The sequence below is a fragment of the Euleptes europaea genome, chromosome 1, assembly GCF_029931775.1.
Source record: "Euleptes europaea isolate rEulEur1 chromosome 1, rEulEur1.hap1, whole genome shotgun sequence".
NCBI lineage: Eukaryota > Metazoa > Chordata > Lepidosauria > Squamata > Sphaerodactylidae > Euleptes > Euleptes europaea.
This window is the reverse complement of record NC_079312.1, coordinates 162284485-162305609: the sequence shown is the minus strand read 5'-3', so window position 1 is coordinate 162305609 and position 21125 is coordinate 162284485. Positions and strand designations below refer to the sequence as shown.

At 47.5% G+C, this 21125-nt stretch overlaps 1 protein-coding gene across 2 annotated transcripts in view; it reads right to left on the bottom strand.

Moving 5' to 3' along the window:
* CTDSP2 (CTD small phosphatase 2) overlaps nucleotides 1-8227 on the bottom strand; it is a 60953-nt gene extending 52726 nt beyond the window's left edge. For both annotated transcript variants that reach the window (XM_056858156.1, XM_056858164.1), the window contains exon 1: nucleotides 8120-8227. In XM_056858156.1, coding sequence (XP_056714134.1) covers nucleotides 8120-8183 — 64 coding nt within the window. In that variant the 5' untranslated portion in view covers nucleotides 8184-8227. The remainder of the gene's footprint in view (nucleotides 1-8119) is intronic.
* Nucleotides 8228-21125: the final 12898 nt, after the last annotated feature.

Here is a 21125-nt window from a genome sequence, read left to right as displayed (position 1 = left end):
ATTCAGTGGCATCTACTCAGAAGTCCCATAGAATTCAATTACGCTTACTCTCAAGTAACCTTGCTTAGGTGTGCAGCCTAAACATGCTGTGTGCTGCATTAGGCTATGGACACCGGATCAGAAGACGCAGCAGTGTTCCCATGCCGCTGGCCTGCTGCTCTCACTAAGCCTCCAAGCACACAGAAATCTGTCTTTTTCAATGCCATCTTGAAAATAAAATGTGCATTGCAAACCCTAATTTGGAAATAAGTTCCATAGGATTTTACTCCCTAGTAAAATCTGTTTAGGATGGCTGCCTTCACCATTCTAAAAAGAAAAGGAAACTTTACACTGTTTCACGTTCTTTCAGCTGACTCCTTTTTTTTTCTTTGCATCCCATCCAGATTGAGCCCGGGGTGGATACTTCTAACAGTTTCCCCCACGAGTTAATACTACTCAATGCGTAAAGTCAATGCATCAAGTCACAGTCAACTTATGGCCACCCTGTAGGGTTTTCAAGGCAAAGAGAGGTTCCAAGGTGGTTTGCCATTGCCTGGCTCTGCATAGTAACTCTGGACTTCCTTGGTGGTCTCCCATGCAAATACTAACCAGGGCCGACCCTGCTTAGCTGCCAAGATCTGATGAGACTGGACTCACCTGGGCCATCCAGGTCAGGGCACACCACTTGTGTGTGTTAAGTGCCGTCAAGTTGCTTCCAACTCATGGTGACCCTATGAATCCATGTCCTCCAAAACATCCTAACTTTAACAGCCTTGCTCAGATCTTGCAAACTGAGGGCAGTGGTTTCCTTGATAGATTCAATCCATCTCTTGTTGGGTCTTCCTCTTTTCCTGCTGCCTTCAACTTTTCCTAGCATGATTGTCTTTTCCCGTGACTCTTGTCTTCTCAACACAACCACTTGATGGCTGCCTCTTATTGGAGATCCAATTAGTTCCGTGTCTACCTTAGCCAAAATCGTGTGTCTTTTAAATGACAATTGTCTCCGGGATTCCAAAATGCATCAGTGGTATTTGCTCAAGCCGCAGCAAAATAAGAACCAAATTTATTTCATGGCTACAGTTCAGTGAATGTACTCTATTCATCATTTATTTAAAACACACACACACACACACACAAAACATCTGGTAACTCCTTAAAGACTGATTTACTGGGGCATCAGCTTATGCCACGATAAAGCTGTCCATCTTTAGAGAGCCACCAGACTACCACAGATTAATGAGGCTACCCCTCAAGAAGCTGTATTTATATATGTCTGAGACTCCATGCTCTTAGGCTTGTACATTATTGACTCTGACTAGGTTCTTTCTTGACTGTAAAGACTAAATCTGCCTTCCAGGAATGTGTCTTGTCCATAGCATTATTTATTAATTTTATTTCTGATGCTCTTCAGCCTCTTCCCAAAACTCAAGGCAGCTACTGACAGTTTAAGAGAGGCAATAAAAATGGTATAGGCGATGCAGAAATTAAAAAAGGAATTCTCCATACCCATTTGATCACCGTTATTAAAATCCAGTTCACCCAGGGCTGCTTCCACATGATCATTTTGCTGCACCTTGGCTCCCAAACTGGAGCAGTCTTTTTTTTTTTGGGGGGGGGGGAGTATTCTGTATAATGTTGTCATCCCTTCATGGACTTCCCAGCTTTTCTGGTTCTGCTATGATCATTCTGGAAAGAAGACAGTCAAAGTGGGTTTTCCCGGCGTGTGGATGGGAATGTGCAGATTTCTGAACCTCCCACCTATTTTGGCACAATCTTACTGACTTTCAGCTCATTCCTGATCCTGGGGGCCGAATGGGCTTAGGAGGCGACCAGCCCCCTACGTCAGCATCCATGCCACTTGTGCCATGCAAACTGGCATGGACACTGGTGTAGTGCACTGGCCCCCCAGGACTGCCATGGCAGCACAGCCCATGGACCGTGCTGGCATTCTGGGAGGCATTCCCAGGGCGTTCTGGGGCCATGGCTGCTGGTAAACTGCCACCTAACCCCTTCCAACCAGGGAACGCCACCTTCAGAAACAGTGGTGCTGCGCCAGGTTTCCCCTGGTGCAGCATCGCTGTTTTCAATGGGTCTATTTTCCCCATTTTTAATTTTGTGTTTTTCAAAAGGGGCCTTGTAAGCCTTGCAGCAGCCGGGAAACCTCTTTGGAGGAGCCGTGGCAGTGCCGCAGCCACCCCGGCCCCGGCAAGGCTCAGGAATTACCTGTGCGTCCCCTCTGCGACACTGTCCCACCCACCTCATAAGCCACTTTGGATCCCTACTGGGGAGAAATAGGGAATAAAAATGAAGAAAATAAATACATAAATAAATAGTTGGTTATGTTTATCCTACCATAGGACTTTTGGCTGGTTTTTATTTGTAGCAAAGGTCACTGCCACATCACTAGCGTTAGGACACTATAGTGATAAAGCAACTGTTTGTTTTTTAAAGGGGCCCAAAGTGCTCTGATGGAGTGGGGGGAGGAAGGAATGGCCAAGGAAAGTGGGGGGGGGGTTCTTCCCACGTGCCTATGCTCCACCGCCACTGCTCAAATGCCTTTGCATCAGCTATGAATGTGCAATGGAGAATTGGTGCGGCAATGAAACACCCGCAAGAAAGCTTTGCGGTGTTCCCAGAAGGCATCCTGGACTTTGCCAGAACTCTAAAGGAAGGGAGTTCCACAGCTCTGGAGATCGGCCATGAACTATCGTTCCCCTTTGTTTTCTTGAACTTCCCTTTAAAATACTGACCAACACAACCCTTCCTTTACCATTTCCCCCTTTAGGATAAACATCACCATCTCGTTTGGTTTGTTTACTTCACTTATTCTCTGCCTTTCTCCACAATGGGGACCCAAAGAAGCGTGCATCCTCCTCCTCGCCTCTGTTTTTATCCTCACGACAACCCTGTGTGGTATCTTAGGTCGAGTGTGTGTCTGGCTTAAAGTCGCCCAAGCTTGCATGGCAGAGAGGTAGGGTTGCCAACCTCCAGGTACTAGCCGGAGATCTCCTGCTATTACAACTGATCTCCAGCAGATAGAGATCAGTTCCCCTGGAGGAAATGGCCGCTTTGGCAATTGGACTATGGCATCGAAGTCCCTCCCCGCCTCAAACCCCGCCCTCAGGCTCCACCCCAAAAACCTCCCGCCGGTGGTGAAGAGGGACCTGGCAACCCTACAGACAGGGGATTTGAAACTGGGTCTCCCAGATCCTAGTTTGGCACACTAACCCACTATACCACAGTGGCTCTCTTTGAACTGTTTCCACATAGGTCAACTTAACATCCTTGTAGATCTCCTCTGAATCCTTGCCAATATGGTGACCCTAGAGCAGGCAATCGACTGGCTAAACATTGCCAACCAAACACCTATTATTTGAGCATTGCCAAATAGGGACAAATATTCGATAAAGTCCATGGATGCCACCATATGGGGGCAGGTCGCCCTTTTAGATTTTATTTGCAGTATCATATGTAAGCAAAGGCAGGACTGAGTTCTGCTCACTCCTTAGCCCTGAAGCAGTTAAGGACAAGACCTTTTCCTATGGCCTTCCTGCTATAACTTCAGGCATTGTGAAACCAGTCATCAGCTGCACAACAGACTCCCTAGGAGGCGACTCATTTAAATTCATTCAAATGGTGAACTCATTATCATTTTCTTTGACCCTGAAAATACCCTTGGGATGAATTAGCTATCCCAATTGTCCTTTTTTTAGGTAGAATGCAGAGAAAAAAGGCTCTAGAGTCTAGAACCTTTTCCCCTTAAGATACCGTCACCTGTTGAGTAATAAACAGTGTCCCCAAAATACAGCTACTTACCACTTAGAATTTATTTTATTTTATATATATATATTTGTAAGCATCTGGGTAGTAAATAAATCCCAGGTAATCTATGCATTTTTTGCCACTGGGTTTTGTTTTTAGCACCATGGGATACTAAAATACACCACCAGGATAACTCTTCCCCCACCCCATCAGTTTATTAGGAAAGCAGTGATCCAGGGAATGGTTTTTAAGCACTCTGAAGAGATACAGCCTGACAACAAACAAACAAAAAACTCTTTGACATTTTAACCCCATACATGGGGGAATTCGGTTTGGGATGGAAATGTATCCCAAATGCAACATGTAGAAGTTTTTGCAGAGAATGGTTTGAGGGTGCATTGCCTCATTTCACATTAGCCGTTATCTAGACTGTTTTTGCAATTAGCATAAGTATCATACTTGTTGACAATTAAACACTCTCTCTCTTTGGATTGTCGCTCTAATAAAACGTAATGCTTTAAACGTTCTCAACCACAGCATTTCTTAGCACATTAAATGCCCAGCCCAAACTTAGCCAGTGGTGTACCTTTTACAAGCGTGGATCTAAAAAGGAAAACACTCCCGGGAGTGGAGGGGGGGGGGAGAAAGCCTGCCTGGTGCTGGTGAAGAGCCAAAACCCAAGACAAGAGATTACAGAGAACCACTCAAAATCCTCTCTTCTGCTTTGTTGATCAAGCTGGTGAAAGTTACTTGCATTTTTCTCTGCCTCGCCACCCACAGAGACCGAACACACACAGAGACAAATGTCTAGGAACCTCAGCGTACCCACCCCCCATCTCACAAAGCCTTCCTTTAAATGCCCTGACCGTAGGAAGAGAAGAAAACACTGCTAGTGGATGCCTCTCGATTCTCTTTATTAGTTCTAGGTAACCTTCAGCACAGAGGGCAGCCTAGGATCTTTGTGAGCTGGTTGACTATGGGCATGCACACACCTTGCTTGTTCCTGCGTAGTTAGACTGTCAGGCTAGGATCTGGGAGAACCAGATTCAAATCCCTCCTCTGCCACAGAAGCTCACTGGGTGATGTGGGGCCAGTCACATACACACACACACTCAGCAAAACCTACCTTGCAGGGTTGTTGAGAGAATACAATGGTAAGGGGGAGAATGGTAGGGGGGGAATGACATATGCTGCCCTGAACTACTCGGAAGGAAGGCAGGAGAAAAATTCAACACAATACTGTTTAGTCTTTTGTTTTTTTCTGGGCAAATGCCATAAAAAATCCCTGCCATTTTCTGGGGAAAGGGACACATTAATACGGTGCCTGGAAATGCTGCCAGAGCAACCAAACCCCTTTTAGATAACACTCAGAAACAACAAACTGACAGAAAAGGGAAAGGGACAAACACGTAAAACAAGAAACGCCAAGAAAGAATCCTGGCAACGCCTAATTATGTTTTAAACCAGAGGCCCGAACATTACATGCAGAAGTCAATGTGCAACAGCAGTTACTGCTGCCTCCCCAGCAGACAGATCCAATACATGTCTTTTCAGAACTGGGTCCCAGTGTGACTTACTCCCAAGGAAATGCATTTAGGACTGTTGCAAGCCTAAATCTTCCCGCACAAGCCTACTTTCACTTCCCTGAACAGGTGGTGGGTGGAATCACTGACTCAAGTGGAATGTTAATCTCTCAAGTGGCCACGAAAAGAGCATTAAAATCAACAGAGCATACCCAGGCCATGGAGAAAGGGACGCCCCTCAATTCCGAGGACCTGAACACATTCACACACACAGCATTTTGAGCTGATTACATTATAATCTGTCTAAAAACCCTCTTGTTGGTGTTACTCTTGAACAACTTCTGAAAATTCTGACATTGATAGCGGTGATTGGATTTCACCTCTTTTCAGAAAAATGTGTATGTGCGCGCATGCATGCATTAGTCCCATTATCCAGAGTACAGAGACTGGCTGGCAGCAGCTGTTTATGTGAGATACTTAATTTTAAAAATCCCATTAAGAAAAAAAAGAGGTTCCTAGATAACTTGCAAGTAGATCTATTCCAATTTTCCTCTGGCGTTTCCAACAAAATGTATGGCCCAATCCTTGGTACAAGGGGGCTTGAGTGCACCTTATTCGACATAGGATCTGGTGGCATTGCAATCCTAAACACAGCTACTTGAAAATAACACAGCAGACCAGTGGCACTTTACAGACTAACAAAAAATTTTCCAGCATAAACATTGGTGAGTCAGAGCTCACTCGATCAGATGCAATTCAATTCATGCCGGAATAAAGCTGGTCAGTCTTTTTAAGGTACCACCGGGACCTCTGTTCAATTTTGCTACAAGAGAGTAATGCAGCTCATTCTTCTGGGATTACTCAGACGTAAATGCCACCAAAGTCAACGGGGTTTACTTCTGAGCAAAGGCACTTTGGATTGGCCACCTAGCCTCAAAGGGGAGGGGGCCCGTATATTGCCCCCCACCCACCTTTACTCCCCACCCAGGGTGCTCAGCCATTTGCAAGGCAAGACCCCTTTCCCCCAGCGCCCAAGGGGGAGGGGAGCTGCTGGCCAATAGGGACGAGGAAAAGCCTGCTTAGCAAACCTCAGCTGAATCAACACGGGCAATAAATAAGGGAGGGGGGAGGGAAGGTGGAGGTTCCAATTCAGGCTCGCCTTCCAGGAAGACGCTCCCCCCCCCCAAATGCATAAGCCCAGGTCCAATGTAGGTTGTAAGGACTTGGCAAGGCGCGTGCCATCATTGAGGAAAACATCCAGCGGGACCGATCCCAGGGGTGGGACTGAGTTACTTTGGCAAAAATAGCCCCATTTCCTTGGCACAGGAAACCCGGGGCCACCAACGCCCACGAGGAGAGCTTAAATCTGTCGGGGGGGGGGGGGAGAGAAGAGGGTGCTTAAGGCCGGAGGGCCAATTCACCCTCGGCATCTAGGAATTTGCTTTTTCAGAGCGTCACTTTCGACGCCGAGCTAAGGGCGGAGAGCCCAGCGAAGCGTGATTTCACGCCAACATTTCAGAAAGGGGTGGCGGAAGAGAAGAGAGCCACCCTTTCACAGTCGGATGTGTCGGGTGGCAAACTGTGGCCATTTATGCCTAGGAGGTTTTGCCTTGGGCTTGCAGCTCAGTAGATGCGCGCTTTCCCCAGCCGAATTCTCAAAACTCTGCCTGGGGGCTAATGGTTGAGAATTCGGATGGGGAAAATGCGCATCTAAAGAGCGGCAAATCCAAGGCAAAAACCTCCCAGGCATCAAGGGCCGTGGACTTTTAAGAATTCGGATGGGGAAAATGCGCATCTAAAGAGCGGCAAATCCAAGGCAAAAACCTCCCAGGCATCAAGGGCCGTGGACTTTTAAGAATTCGGATGGGGGAAATGCGCATCTAAAGAGCGGCAAATCCAAGGCAAAAACCTCCCAGGCATCAAGGGCCGTGGACTTTTAAGAATTCGGATGGGGAAAATGCGCATCTAAAGAGCGGCAAATCCAAGGCAAAAACCTCCCAGGCATCAAGGCCGTGGACTTTTAAGAATTCGGATGGGGAAAATGCGCATCTAAAGAGCGGCAAATCCAAGGCAAAAACCTCCCAGGCATCAAGGCCGTGGACTTTTAAGAATTCGGATGGGGAAAATGCGCATCTAAAGAGCGGCAAATCCAAGGCAAAAACCTCCCAGGCACAAATGGGATGTGCGTGCACGCGCAAAAAAAAAAGAGGCGAAGGGAGAACCGGAGGAGGAGGCGGCCGCGCGGAAAACAGGCGCCGCCCGGCCACATAACCGACGTGTTTATGAACATTTCCCCCCAAATCCCAGCCTCTCGGTGCGGGGGAAGAGTCGGCGATCGGGGAACGGGGGGGGGGGGCGAGGAGAGGAGAGACGCGAGGGGCGATCGCGAGCTACAAAAACAAGCCCACCCCAAGGGGGACGCGAGGGGAGGGAGGCGCTGGAGGAGCCCGGCTGGGGGTCCTGTTTACTGGAGACCGGCCGGGGAGCGGGGAAGCAACCGCGATCGGCCCCTGCCACCCACCCAAAACAAAAGCCCACCCCGCTTTTTATTAAACAGAGGGATGACAAGCAGGCGAAGAAGCCCCGCCGCTCGTCCGTGCAAAGAGGGGAGCCGCTTCGGCGGGCGGGCGCCGCTCCAACCCAGCGCCGGCTGCACAGGCACGCTTTCGTGCCTCCGCGCCCGGATCCCAGGGATCGGCGCGCCCCCCACCCCCCGTCGGGTCGTGATTTCCCAGATCGCGGAGACCGACGCGGAGCAGGGCGCGAGCCCCCCCACCCTCTCCCCTCCTCGCAAAACAACAACAAACAACCCAAACTTTCCCAACTTCCACCGTCTCCCCCACCACCCCCTTTACCTTGTTTGGAAAGCGCCAAGGTTTCGTCCCTCTGCACTTGCGTGATGATAGACCGGCTTTCCATCTAACAATCCCGCAGACCTTGGGGACCCTTTGCTCGGGAGGAGGAGGGAAATGTCCAGGGAGGAGGAAGAGGAGGAGGAACCGGGGGGGTGGGGGAGAGAAGCAACGCAATGGGGGGGGAAGTAGGGGAGGAGGAGGAGGAGGAGGAGGAGGAGGGTGTCGTCCGCTCCTCCTTTCAACTGCGAAGCCCCGGAGCAAGCTGCATGCAAAGACAGCAACGTAGATGCTCCTCAGGTCGGGTCCAACATGGAGAATCCAGGGCTGGAGCGAAGGGGGGGGGGAGAGAGAGAGAGAGAGAAACCATGCACTCACTCGCACACACACGCACAGAGGGAGAGGAAATGGGACACAGGCGGTTTCCAGTCTCCCCGCCTCCTCCGCCTCCTCCTTTCTCCGGATAAACAACCCGCCGCGGCTCCCCTTCCCTGCACCTGGCGGCGGGCTGACAGCTCCCGGCGGCCGGAGAAAGTGGGGCGACCCGGGAGGGAAGTGGGGCGAGGGAAATGGGGCGGGGGGGGGAAAGAGCCCCGGCGGCGGCTCTTTGCAACCCTTTTTTGCAACCCTGGACGCTTTTGTGATTTTTTTTGTTGTTGCCAGTCCAGGGGCGCGCTCCGCGGAGGGGCGGCCTTGAAACCGCTCCGGCGCTCCCATTGGCCCGGCGCTGGCGGGGGGGGAGAGTGGGCGTGGCCAAGCAATTCTACTATGCGGTGTTTACCTAACAAACATTCCAGCCGCGCGGGGGAAGGGGCAGGCGGGCAGGGGCGGCCACGCCTCTCCGGAGGGGGCCGGCCTGGCTTAGCTGGGCAGCTGGCCGGAGGGAGGGAGGGAGGGAGGGAGAGAGAGAGGTCATTTATGCACGGGTGGTTCTGCCTTGGCTTTGCCGCTCTGTACAGGCATGTTTTCCCCATCCGGATTCTCAGAACTCTGCACGGGGGCTTGTTTTTGAGTTTTGAGAACTTGGGTGGGGGAAATGTGCCTCTGCAGAGCGGCAAATCCAAGGCAAAACCTCCCGTGCATAAATGGCTTTTAGACTACTGATTAACAAAACTACCTGACACTTCTTCGGAAGTCTGGTGATGGGTCACTTGTTTTTTCTTTTTGCTTTTTTTTGTTTTCCTTTGGGTGGGGGAGAAAGGGTATTTTTGAATCATTAGATTGATGATTGCAACGAATATTGAATATTGTTGTTGTATAAATACCCTTTTATACTTTTCTTTTTTTCTTTTATTAGTATTGTATTTTTTCTTTTTTTCTTTTTCATTTTATACTGTACGGTTTGTTAAAAATTCAATAAAAATTATAAAAAACCCCAAAAAACATAAATGGCCAGAGAGAAAGCCCTCGGCCCGGGCTGCAAGCCCGCCGTGCGGAAGGGAAAGGCGGCGCAACAGGGCAGGCAGAGGCTCGACGGGACCGAAGGCGCGCTTTGGTGTCGGTCCTAACCCGGGAGGATGAGAACACGTGATCCTGCCTGATACTGGATCTGGGTTACCGCACTTTGTATTCCCAGCGGTGTGTTAAGAGTTTGAAAATGTTATAAAAAAAACACCGCTTTAAAAGGGTTTTTTGGATACTACGGCTTATAAATGGTTGGAAGACGTCTTCACTTCTAAAGGGGCCAAACAAAGTGCGAACAGTATTTTTTATAACGTTTTCAAACTCTTGATACATCGCTGCGAATACATAGGAAGTGCGAACAGTATTTTAAAAAATGTTTTCAAACTCTTAATACATCGCTGGGAATACAAGTGCGGTAACAGCCTCAGACTTTTGGCCCATCAAAGTCAATAGTGTTTTCTCTTCACCTTTGCAGGGGAGGGGGTGTATGTGTAACTACGAACTGTAGTAGTTCCCAAATTGGGGGGGGGCGCCATGCCATGATCTGGTATGCAGCAAGAAATAAAGTTTCCTCGAACTGCAAAGTATTCACTCCCAGAGGGGGTGCCTATAGTAGCCCTGCATGAGTTCTGACCTTGCAATCATCCTCTGTTTGGGGTGGGTCATACATGATTATACATGAAGCTGCCTTCTACTGAATCAGAGACCCTTGGTCCATCAAAGTCAGTATTGTCTACTCAGACCGGCAGCGGCTCTCCAGGGTCTCAGGCAGGGGTCTTTCACATCACCTACTTGCCTAGTCCCTTTAACTGGAGATGCCGGGGATTGAACCTGGGACCTTCTGCATGCCGATCAGAGACTCTACAAACTGAGCCACAGCTCCTCCCCAAATGAGCAAATTCTTCTCCACCAAAATGGGGGGGGGAGGGGTGCGCCTCTCCAAACCAGGAGACTTGCAATAACGTAGCTACGATATTGATACTCCAATTTACTCTTCCATGGCATAAATAGCAAATACATTATTTCAGAACTGCATCCCTCCTTTCCTTCCTCTTTCCTGCTCCTGTTAGATTTTAATATATTTTAATGTATCAACTCCACATTTACATCAATGTAATGTTGAACACAGTATAACACTTGTTATTAGTCTTGTGAGACTTCATTATATTTTTGTTGTTCCATTTAGTTTACTTCTTTGGGTCTTTTCTTGGCCTCTGTGCTGGTTGATGAGTATACAGCACTGGTGATTTTTGTTGTTGCTTCGCCTCCTGGTACTAGCTGGAGATCTCCTGCTATTACAACTGATATCCAGCCAATAGAGATCAGTTCACCTGGAGAAAATGGCTGCTTTGGTAATTGGACTTTATGGCATTGAAGTCTCTCCCCTCCCCAAACCCCGCCCTCCTCAGGCTCCACCCGAAAAACCTCCCAACGGTGGCAAAGAGGGACCTGGCAACCATACTTGTTGCTGCCTTAAACTGAGTCAGACCTGGTCAGTCACGGTCAGCCATGGCTGGCAGCAGCTCTCCGGAGTCTCAGGTAGAGAGGTCAAATCACCTACTTCACATCCCCTATTACCGGATCCTTTTTTAGCTGGAGATGGTGGGGATTGAACCTGGGACCTTCCGCGGGCAACAGTACCTCCTCCTCCCTGTGTTCCTCTTAGGTCTTGATATCCTGACCTGGATCTAAGGTCCAGTTTGAGGGTGCCTGGAGCTACCTGAAACAGTCCTCCAGGCCCGTCTTCAGTAACTCCTAGTGCAACAGGAGTAGATATCCGAAGCTTGAGGCAGCTGCCTCACTAGAGCAGGCCCTGTACGGCTGCCCTGCCTTGTCCTATGGATGCCAGGCATACTGGAGATGTGTGAGAACTAGGGTTGCCAGGTCCCTCTTCTCCACTGGTGGGAGGCTTTGGGGGCAGAGCCTGAGGAGGGAGGGGAGGGATCGCCAAAGTTGTCCATTTTCTCCAGGTGAACTGATCTCTATCGGCTGGGGATCAGTTGTATATAGATTCAGTCCTTCTACCAAGGGCCACTTTCCTTGTGGCTCTTGTACCTTCTGTCCCCTAAGCTTACCTTTAAAAACATTTACATCCACCACCTCCAATTTTTCCTTTGAGTTAAAACAATTTTCAAATTGCTCTACCAGTAAATGCGTGTACTGCATTTCTTGTAAATGTGGAAAATTGTACGTGAGGAGCACAGTTCGTCAGGTAAAGCTCAGAATAGGTGAGCATAAATCTAGAATTAGACAGAAGATTTTGGACGCCCCCCTCACTATGCACTTTATAGACAATAAACACAGTGAGAATGATATCCGGTTTTTTGTTATTTGGACTTATAAGGGTAATTTATTTGATCTTGAAAATGTACAAAAAATTTTATTACAGCAAGAAATGCGTTTTATATATTTATTCAAATCTTATTTTCCGTATGGGCTCAATAATGAAATGGACTTGTCTTGTTTTTTATAAACTTCTTCTTATAATTGTCTTTAGTCAGCTGTCTCCTTTAATAACGTTTCTACTGTGGAGCATTGTATAAATTAACTTCACCTGTAACCTCAGTATCTGACTTTGAACGGAGCAGCTTTGCAGCGCTGTTAAATTGTCTTGAGATTTTTGTAAACCCTATTAGAAAGGTATGTCAGGTCTTTGTTTTAATAGCAAAAGTGTATTTTAGCAACAGTAACAATCTATTTAAATTATTAAAAAATTATTTAAAATAATTAAAATTTAAAATGTATTTAAAATGTATTTAAAATGTATCTGGAAGATTATATATATCATATATTATTATTGTTGTATTTATCTAGGAGCCTTGTCTCCCGATATTAGAACGGTGTGCTGATGAAGCCGCTTGCGCGGCGGTGAAAACGTTAAAGTTAATCCGGACTGCGTTTCACACTATCCGTTTTTTTCCACTGTCCTTCTTATGGACTTTGCTTGTTGAAGCCTTTTGGACTTTAGTAAGAACTTCAGTGAAGATTGTTGAAGATTCCGTGAGACTCTTTGAGAGCCATGTATTTTTCCTGCTTGTAATGTTTGTTGTTTGTTCACTGTGCACTTTTTCACTGTACTAAACTTAGGTTGCATTTACGTTGTGTTGGTACTTATTTTCTCCCAAATTCCATTAGTACCAAGTGCCTCTTTTCTCCAGTAGTACCTGGAGGTTGGCAACCCTAGTGAGAACCAGCATGGCTTAGGAGTAAAGGTGCCATACGAGGACCCATGAGGACCACGTTCAGACCTCTGCTGCTTTACCATGGGAACTCAGTGGGTGACTGTGGGCCTCTTACACTCTCTGTCAGCTTAATTTACTTCACAGGGTTGCTGTGAGGACAAAATGGAGAAGCGGAGAAGGATGTAGGATGCCCTGAGACTTCTGGAGGAAGGATAGGGTTAAAAGGGTACTAAACGTTTAATTAAACTACTAAATAGCCTGTTAAAGACCTGGGGAATCGTTACAGTTGTGTGTAAAGGGCGCTCGAGTCACAGCTGACTTATGGCAACCCCTTATGGGCTTTCAAGGCAAGAGGCTAACAGAGGTGGTTTTGCCAGTGCCTTCCTCTGCACAACAACCTGGCATTCCTTGGTGGTCGCCCATCCAATTACTAACCTGGGCTGACCCTGCTTAGCTTCTGAGATCTGATGAGATAAGACTAGCCTCAGCCATCCAGGTCAGGGCACCTGTACCATGAAGCCCCTCCCCCTGCAAAAAAAAACCCCAAATTAAATGAGGTCTAAGTCTTACAGCTTGCAAAATCTTGGAAGATGAGGCTGGGTTTGGAGATGAAGTAAATTCATTTTCTAGCAAATATTGGTGCCTCTTCACTTATGCCCACACATAATGTAACAATTATTTCCAGTGGTTATATGGGTGTTTTGTTTTGTTTTACATTTTTTACTCCAATCCTGGGGCACTTCTGTCTACCATGGTTCTTCTTTGACATCACCTATGTATGTATACAGCATTTTATGGTCACATGGCTCTCTCTTCTATTTTCTCCTCTGGAACTGTTTGGCCAGGGTGGGTGGGAAGATACCACTGAAATGCTGAGGGAGATGGGAGGTAAAAGGCTATGTTTGGGGGAATGTCTCGCTTTTCATCTGGAAGAAAACCTCCCTGGTGCCCCTTCTACTTGGAACACTCCAAGGAGAAAAAATAACAACAAAGTGGTTCTGTGAAATGCACACTAGAACACAGCTTTGTGACATTAGCACCCAGCACACCAATCTCCCTGCTCCTCTCATACCTATTTTCCTTATTCTTACCCTACCATCATGTTAAACAAACACAGCAATGCACATGGCACAAATATTACCAGATGCAGAGTTTAATAAGCATGGCTCAGATATTAAAATTCTGATTCCCAACAAAATATCCACATTCATAACGTGCATCAAAAAAATCTGCAAAACTGAATTTCATTTGCCAAGCGAAGTGGAACTCAATGGAGAAACTTCCTTCTGCAAGATCTTCATTTTACTTCCTCCTTTCAGGCCTTCCAGCTCATTCCTGAGCCCTGCAGCGGCCTGGGGGGGGGGGAACCCCATAGAGAAAAGCAATGCTGCGCCAGCAAAAACCCGGCGCAGCACTACTGAAGCAAAAGGGGGCGTCCCCCACGAGGTTTTGCGCCGACAGGATGCCAGCGGGAGGCCAAGCCAGCTTCCGAGGGCCCCGCTGCCGCAACAGTCTTTGGGGGGGGGGTGCAAGTGGCATTACGCCGGCGTCCGTGCCAGTTTGCATGGCGCAAGTGGCGCAGATGCCGGCATTGGGGTCTGAGCACCTCCTAAGCCCATTCGGCTCCCAGGCTCAGGAATGCACTGTTCCAATATCAACTGAAAACCTACCGGTACTTATTCCAGAAAGCCACTGGGAAGAAAGATTTTATTCCTGGGTGTTAGTTTTGTCGGACTGTCTGTGGTTGATTTGGTCATAATATTGTATTAAGTTGTTCATCTTTATGAATAAAATCTGTCATGCTGTAAAAAAAAAAAACATACCCATGGTCCTGCCATTTCTTCCATTGCTACATGAGGGGAAATGTTAAGAGCTACAGGCCCAGAGTCAGTTGTAGGTTGTTGAAATATACAGGTTGAGTATCCCTTATCCGGACATCTGATATCTGGACTGACCCGAAAAACAGCCTGAATAACAGGACCTGGGGAAAGGGGGGAGATTAGCCCCTGCAACCTCTCCTGCTCCTTGTACATTGTTCAGAAGAAGAAGAAGAGTGGGTTTTTATATGTCGACTTTCTCTAACACTTAAGGAAGAATCTAACCAGCTTACAATCCCCTTCCCCTCCCCACAACAGACACCCTGTGAGGTAGGTGGGGCTGAGAGAGCTGTGACTGGCCCAAAGTCACCCAGCTGGCTTCATGTGGAGCAGTGGGAAAACAAACCCAGTTCACCAGATTAGCCTCCGCCACTCATGTGGAGGAGTGGGGAATCAAAGCCGGTTCTCTAGATCAGAGTCCACCGCTCCAAACCACCGCTCTTAACCACTACACCACACCGGCTTTACAAAGTAAAGGAACAACCTCTCTCTCTTCAAAGTAAAGGAACAATCTCTGGGTGGCAACCCAGTAACCTTCTCCTGTCCACCATCCTCTATCGGCTGCCTCAGGATGCTTTCACGTATTGTGACATTCATCACTATATATTGATTTATTTAGATGTTTGCACTCTACTTTCCTCCCCAATAGGGACCCGAAGCAACGTCCAACACCATTCTCCTTTCATCCTTTTATATTCACAATAACAACCCTGTGAGGAAGGTCAGGCTGAGAAAGAGAGAGGCTGGCCCAATGTCTCCCGTGAGCTTCCATGGAAGAGGGAGGAGTTTGAATTTGGGTCTTCCAGATCCTAGTCCGACACTCGAACCCAGAGGTTCCCAAACATTTTGAGTCACGGAGCACTTTTCAGGAGAGAAATTTGTTACAGAGCACTTATTTTCACCTGGCACCTATGTATTAAACCAAACGACAGTCGTATTTTTCTTTCCAATCTCTTCATGGAGCACTAGGAGATGATTCGTGGACCACCCACATTCCATGGAGCACAGTTTGGGATCCTCTGCTCTAACCACTACACCATGATGCAAGTTCTCTTGCTTATGACCATGTCCTCACTATGTCACTCACAGCTGAACCACCGTCCCCCCAGCCAGTTTTGGCCTTCCCTCTACTTGGAACAAAACAGCTCAGTCAGACCCACCAACCCTGGTGCGCTCTTTGTTCCTCAAGTCTAGGAAATGGCCCTCCCACTGGGCGCCAGTTGGCATCTTTCTATGGAGGCATTTGCAGGGAATGGCACTGGATGAGAGACTGGTGGGTGACTCTTTCTTCAGGGCCCGTAAATTATAACTATTTTGACGTAAGGTTCCCTGAGACGAGAAGGGCAGAGAGCCAGCTGGGCAAAGCATGCAGCAGAAGATGGAACAATATGTGAGGGGAGCTCTGTTGGTGTCTGATGCCAGGCCGTGGGGCCATCCCAAAATAAATAAGGGGCTTGCCAGAAGCAACAGGATGTGGGACGCAGATAATGCAACATCTACCCATCCATCTGCCAGTTCCTAAGATTCCATCACACTGTAGTGGGACCAAGAGACAGAACCTCCCAGAGGTGGGCGATGCAGAAGAAGGTTTATTTCTCAGCCACTTGGCTCGCCACAGAAAGGGAACAGCCCCCGCCCTGGCTGTGTCCTCAAGTACACTCCTTTCCATATTATATAAACCATTTTATCTTTTTGTTATATCCTGGCTGCTGTTCACCCCTACAGAGAAAAATGGAACCCAGTATGTGGAGACACTCTTGTGTGGTGGACAAAATCTGCCTTCCCCCTCTGTCAGAGAGTGGACTGTCCCCCTTTTATAACAATCCCAAACTTGAGGAGGGGTTATATATCTCTTTGTGAAAAATCACACAGACATTGCATTTATTTGTTTTTATTTATTTGCTTCATTAATATTTCTCCTCAGTGGAGACCTAAAATGGCTCTACAATGTATCATGGATGCCCCACCTTACAAGACTACTATAGTGACAACAACAAGGGAATGAACATTGGATTATTTACTTCATTTATTGGATTATGTATTGGATTATTTACTGGATTATTTATTACTTCACTTATTGGATCATTTATATCATTTATATCCAGCCTTCCTCCCTCAACGGCAGGGGTGGGGAATGTCAGGCCCGGGGGCCGTATAAGGCCCGCGAAAGCATTTGGTCTGGCCCTTCGTGGGTCCTGGCAGATCTCTAGCTCAGAAGGATCTAAAACTGGTGATCTGCCCCCTCCCGCAGACAGCAATAGCCTTTATTCAAGGCGGATGTGAGTTTGTTTTGCCGAGAAAAGGAACCTTTTTTCTGCCTTGAAGAAGAGTCATTAGCTATGGAGCTGCTAGGACTGCCCAAGAATATAGCAGGCTAATTTTAAGTTGATAATTCTGTATGGCCCGCAAATGCTATTATAAATATCTAAATGGCCCTTGGCAGAAAAAAGGTTCCCCACCCCTGCTCAACGGGGACCCAAAGCAGTTTACATTGTTCTGCTCTCCTCCATTTTATCCAGGTCAGGCTGAGAGAGAGTGACTGAGTTGGCCAGGGAGTTGGCCGAGTGGGGATTTTAACCTGGACCTCCCAGATCCTAGTCCTACATTCTAACCATGCCGGCTTTCACATTGCACCTTCTCAGGGTGTTGGTGGTGTACAAGCCTTCCCTCCGCACAATGTGCTTGTCATAGCGATAGCCATTTTGCTTGTTTGTACTGTTTATCTCCCCTGGCGTAGCGCCCCTGTTTTATTCTCCTAATCGTCAAGAGTGCTTTGCTGAAGCGTCCCTGTCTTGTTAATATCCATCAACTTTTCCTACACTCAAGTCACCTGCTAGGCATTCAGTGAGATGAAAACCTTTCTTACTTTATCAAAACAACAGGCCCTGATTCCTTGGCCTTTCGATACTTGTGCATTAATTTTATTTTATGAGGACTCCAGAATTGGGGATGCTGAAAGAAGGATCCTTACTCCATCTTCCCAGGTGGCAGTGATGCTCACGGTTTTTTTTGGGGGGATAGATTTCTTTACCAACACATCTTCTATTGATAACCTATACCGGGTCACAGGCGTGGTGCAATATGATCCCACCACTGAGCGCTGGTGCAGCCATATAGAATAGCCAGCACATTTTCAGCGGAATGCCTGCGCCGGGTTTAGGAGGCAACCCAACGGCATTGCCTCCTAAAGAGGTTTCGGCACTGCCAAAACCTCCGCCCGGAGCAAAAAACCCGTGCAACCCTCATAGGTATGGTTGCCAACTGCCAGGTAGCAGCAGGAGATCTCCTGCTAATTCAACTGATCTCCAGCTGATAGAGATCGGATCACCTGGAGAAAAATGGCCGCTTTGGCAATTGAACCCTATGGCATTAAAGTCCCTCCCCAAACCCCGCCCTCTTCAGCTCTGCTCCCAAAATCTCCCACTGGTTGCGAAGAGGGACCTGGCAACCCTACTCATAGGGTTGCACGGCTCAGGAAGGCCGACTAATGTCAGCCCCGCTCCCTGGCCGGCACCGTCACGCCCGGGCACGCCTCCTGGGCAGCTGGAACGCCTCCCGGCTCACTGCTGCGGCCTGTGCCGGCGGCCAGAGGCCAGCGGGAGGAGGAGGCAGCCGGGGACCGGTGGCCAGACCTGCACGCTGGGGCGACAAACACTGGCGTGCGACTTCCAGCCGCTGGCAGTGTGGACCCCTGTGCCAGTGGAGGCCTTAGTCGGCCTCCTATGGGCTTTCGGCCCAATTCTCAGGAATGGGTCCTTTGAGAGAGACCCAAAGGTCCCTTCCTTTGGAACTGGGACTGGCAAGTGCAAATGAAGACCAAGGAAGATCTCTTAGGCTGGAATCCTGCTGGGTTTAAAATAAATGGCTAACAACATTGTTTTTAAAACCTGTACTTATTTTTGCTACTGCTTGATGCTTTTGCAGTATTCTGTTATTCTGAAATTAAAAGTCTGTGCACTTTAGTGGATTTTAGTGGCTTACAGCTAGAATGGCAAGGTATATATTTGACAAAGGAACCATTGGGAAGTATTGCATTCTTGAGACAAAACAGTGGCTTAGAGCCCCAGAGTTTTTCTGCTTTCCACAGGTGGAAGGATTTGGGGAATGCAACTTTCTCACCCCTTCCCTGCCCTACAGTTGCGTGAAACATCCCTGAAATCTTGTTCTTGGGGGACAGGGAACTCCCCAGAAACAGGACTTGGGGGATATTTCAGCCTGCCACAGGAGTGGGGAGGCCTAAACGTAGAGCTCCGTGAACATCCATGGAACAAGTCAAAGGGATTTAAGCCTATCGTTAAATCAAATTTATCAAGCACATGTGCCTGTGAATCAAAGCCAATACTCAGGAGCTGAGAAAGAAAGAAAGAAAGAAAGAAAGAAAGAAAGAAAGAAAGAAAGAAAGAAAGAAAGAAAGAAAGAAAGAAAGAAAGAAAGAAAGAAAGAAGAGAAAGAAAGAAAGAAAGAAAGAAAGAAAGAAAGAAAGAAAGAAAGAAAGAAAGAAAGAAAGAAAGAAAGAGGGCTACCAAAGAGTTTAATGAGCATCCCTATGACTGTTTTTTATTATTATTATTATTACAACTACATGATTATAATATTATTGGGAAAGCCCCTAACTTTGCTCTGGAGCCGAAACCAATCTCTGTTTAAGGAAAGAGGTTTTTACAGAAGAAATCAGATGATCATCTTCACCTATCATTTCTGCACCTTCCCTTTTCACTTTCAGCATCTGGTGCTGCCTTTGTCAAGGATGGGCCGCTGGGCAAAACAGAACAATGGGCCATTCCCGTTTGGCAACAGCCCCCATATCCCTCTGCCCTTTGACCTCATTGTCAATAGCAGTTACATAGCTAGAGCAAAGGAACTGCCCCGTGTGACCCCAGAGACACAGATGGGCTTGTTGCTGCCATCTGGAGAAGAAAGACGGCGCAGTATGCAGCCAAAAGGATCGTTCCTGCCCCCTTCTCTCCCTTGCCTCCTTGACCTCTGGAGTGTTCACGCTCCTCTCTCTGCCTCAACCCTTCTGTCTCCAAAGAGTGAGGGGCTGCCAAAGAGTGAGGGTTATATCCCATAAATTGTCCCGTGAACAAATGCCAGCTTCCCCCCCCCACACACACACACACGAACATATAAGGGGGTTTCCAGTGCACGCTGTATTGCTCAAGTTACCCCCCTCAAGTACATTTTTAACCACATTCGGTAGCCACCGTGATTGTACAAACAGGTGATTCTAATGTGCATCAGAGGGTAGCCATATTGGTCTGCAGTAAAGCAGTTAGTCTCAAGTCCAGTAGCACCTTAGAGACCAACAGGAGTTGCAGGGAATTAGCTTTCCAGAGTGACTCTCAAAAGCTTATACCAGGAGTGTCAAACATGAGGCCCGAGGGCCAGATCCGGCCCCTTGAGAACTCTTATCCGGCCCACGAGCCAGCTGAGGCAGCCACCCCCCTTCTCAGTCTGGGCTGGCGAGGCCTGGCCCGGCCCGAGCAAGTGACATTTATGTCGTATCTGGCCCTCGTAACAATTGAGTTTGACACCCCTGGCTTATACCCTGAAAACCTGGTTGGTGTCTAATGTGCTCCTGGACTCGAATAGGGTTGCCAGGTCCCTCTTTGCAACTGGTGGGAGGTTTTTGGGGCGGAGCCTGAGGAGGGCAGGGTTTGGGGAGGGGAGGGACTTCAATGCCATAGAGTCCAATTGCCAAAGCAACCATTTTCTCCAGGGGAACTGATCTCTATTGGCTGGAGATCAGTTGTAATAGCAGGAGGAGAACCAATTTTTAGGGTGGTTCTTGTGGAGTAAGCTATCTTCTCAATATTATATTGATAACAATGAACAACTGATTGACAGAATGTATATGTATATTATAGCATATTTTCTGATGAAGACCTCAGGTCGAAACTGGGCATTAATCCGGACCACTGTTATACACGTTGGACTGTGAAATTTGTATGACCCCAACTTCATATTGTCAGTGCAATCAACAGGATACAACTCCGTGATGCACTTCAGCAACAAGGCACCCAAATGTGTCAACCTTGAAAGGATTACTGATGGACAATGATTCCAAAGACACTGGTTCTAAAAAAGAACGTTTAATTTTTGTATATAGTTCCATTTGTTTAGCTAACATCACTGTATATATTTATTCACTGTATTTGACTACTGCACATAGAATATAGCACTCTTTGCATAGTATGATTTATGTGTTTTGTTGTCTTATGCTGCTGTGTTTATAAGTTTGTAACTACCTGGAGGTTGGCAACCCTAGACTCGAACCTAATGTGCATCAGCACCTGGAAAAAACTGGGGGTGATAGTCAGTTGGGGTTTATTAACATGGAGCGAAACAATGGCTTTGTGAATGAATCCTCCCCTCTAAAATCCATCTTTCCCCCATCAAATTTTAAATGGAACTGTGGTGATTATACATCAGTATATCTTCCTGTCACCCCCTTCCTTTCCACCTTTTCTGTGAAATCCCAAAATGTCTGAGGCATTAAGATGTACTGTCTTACATGATAAGAAAGAAGCTGAATATGGGACATTA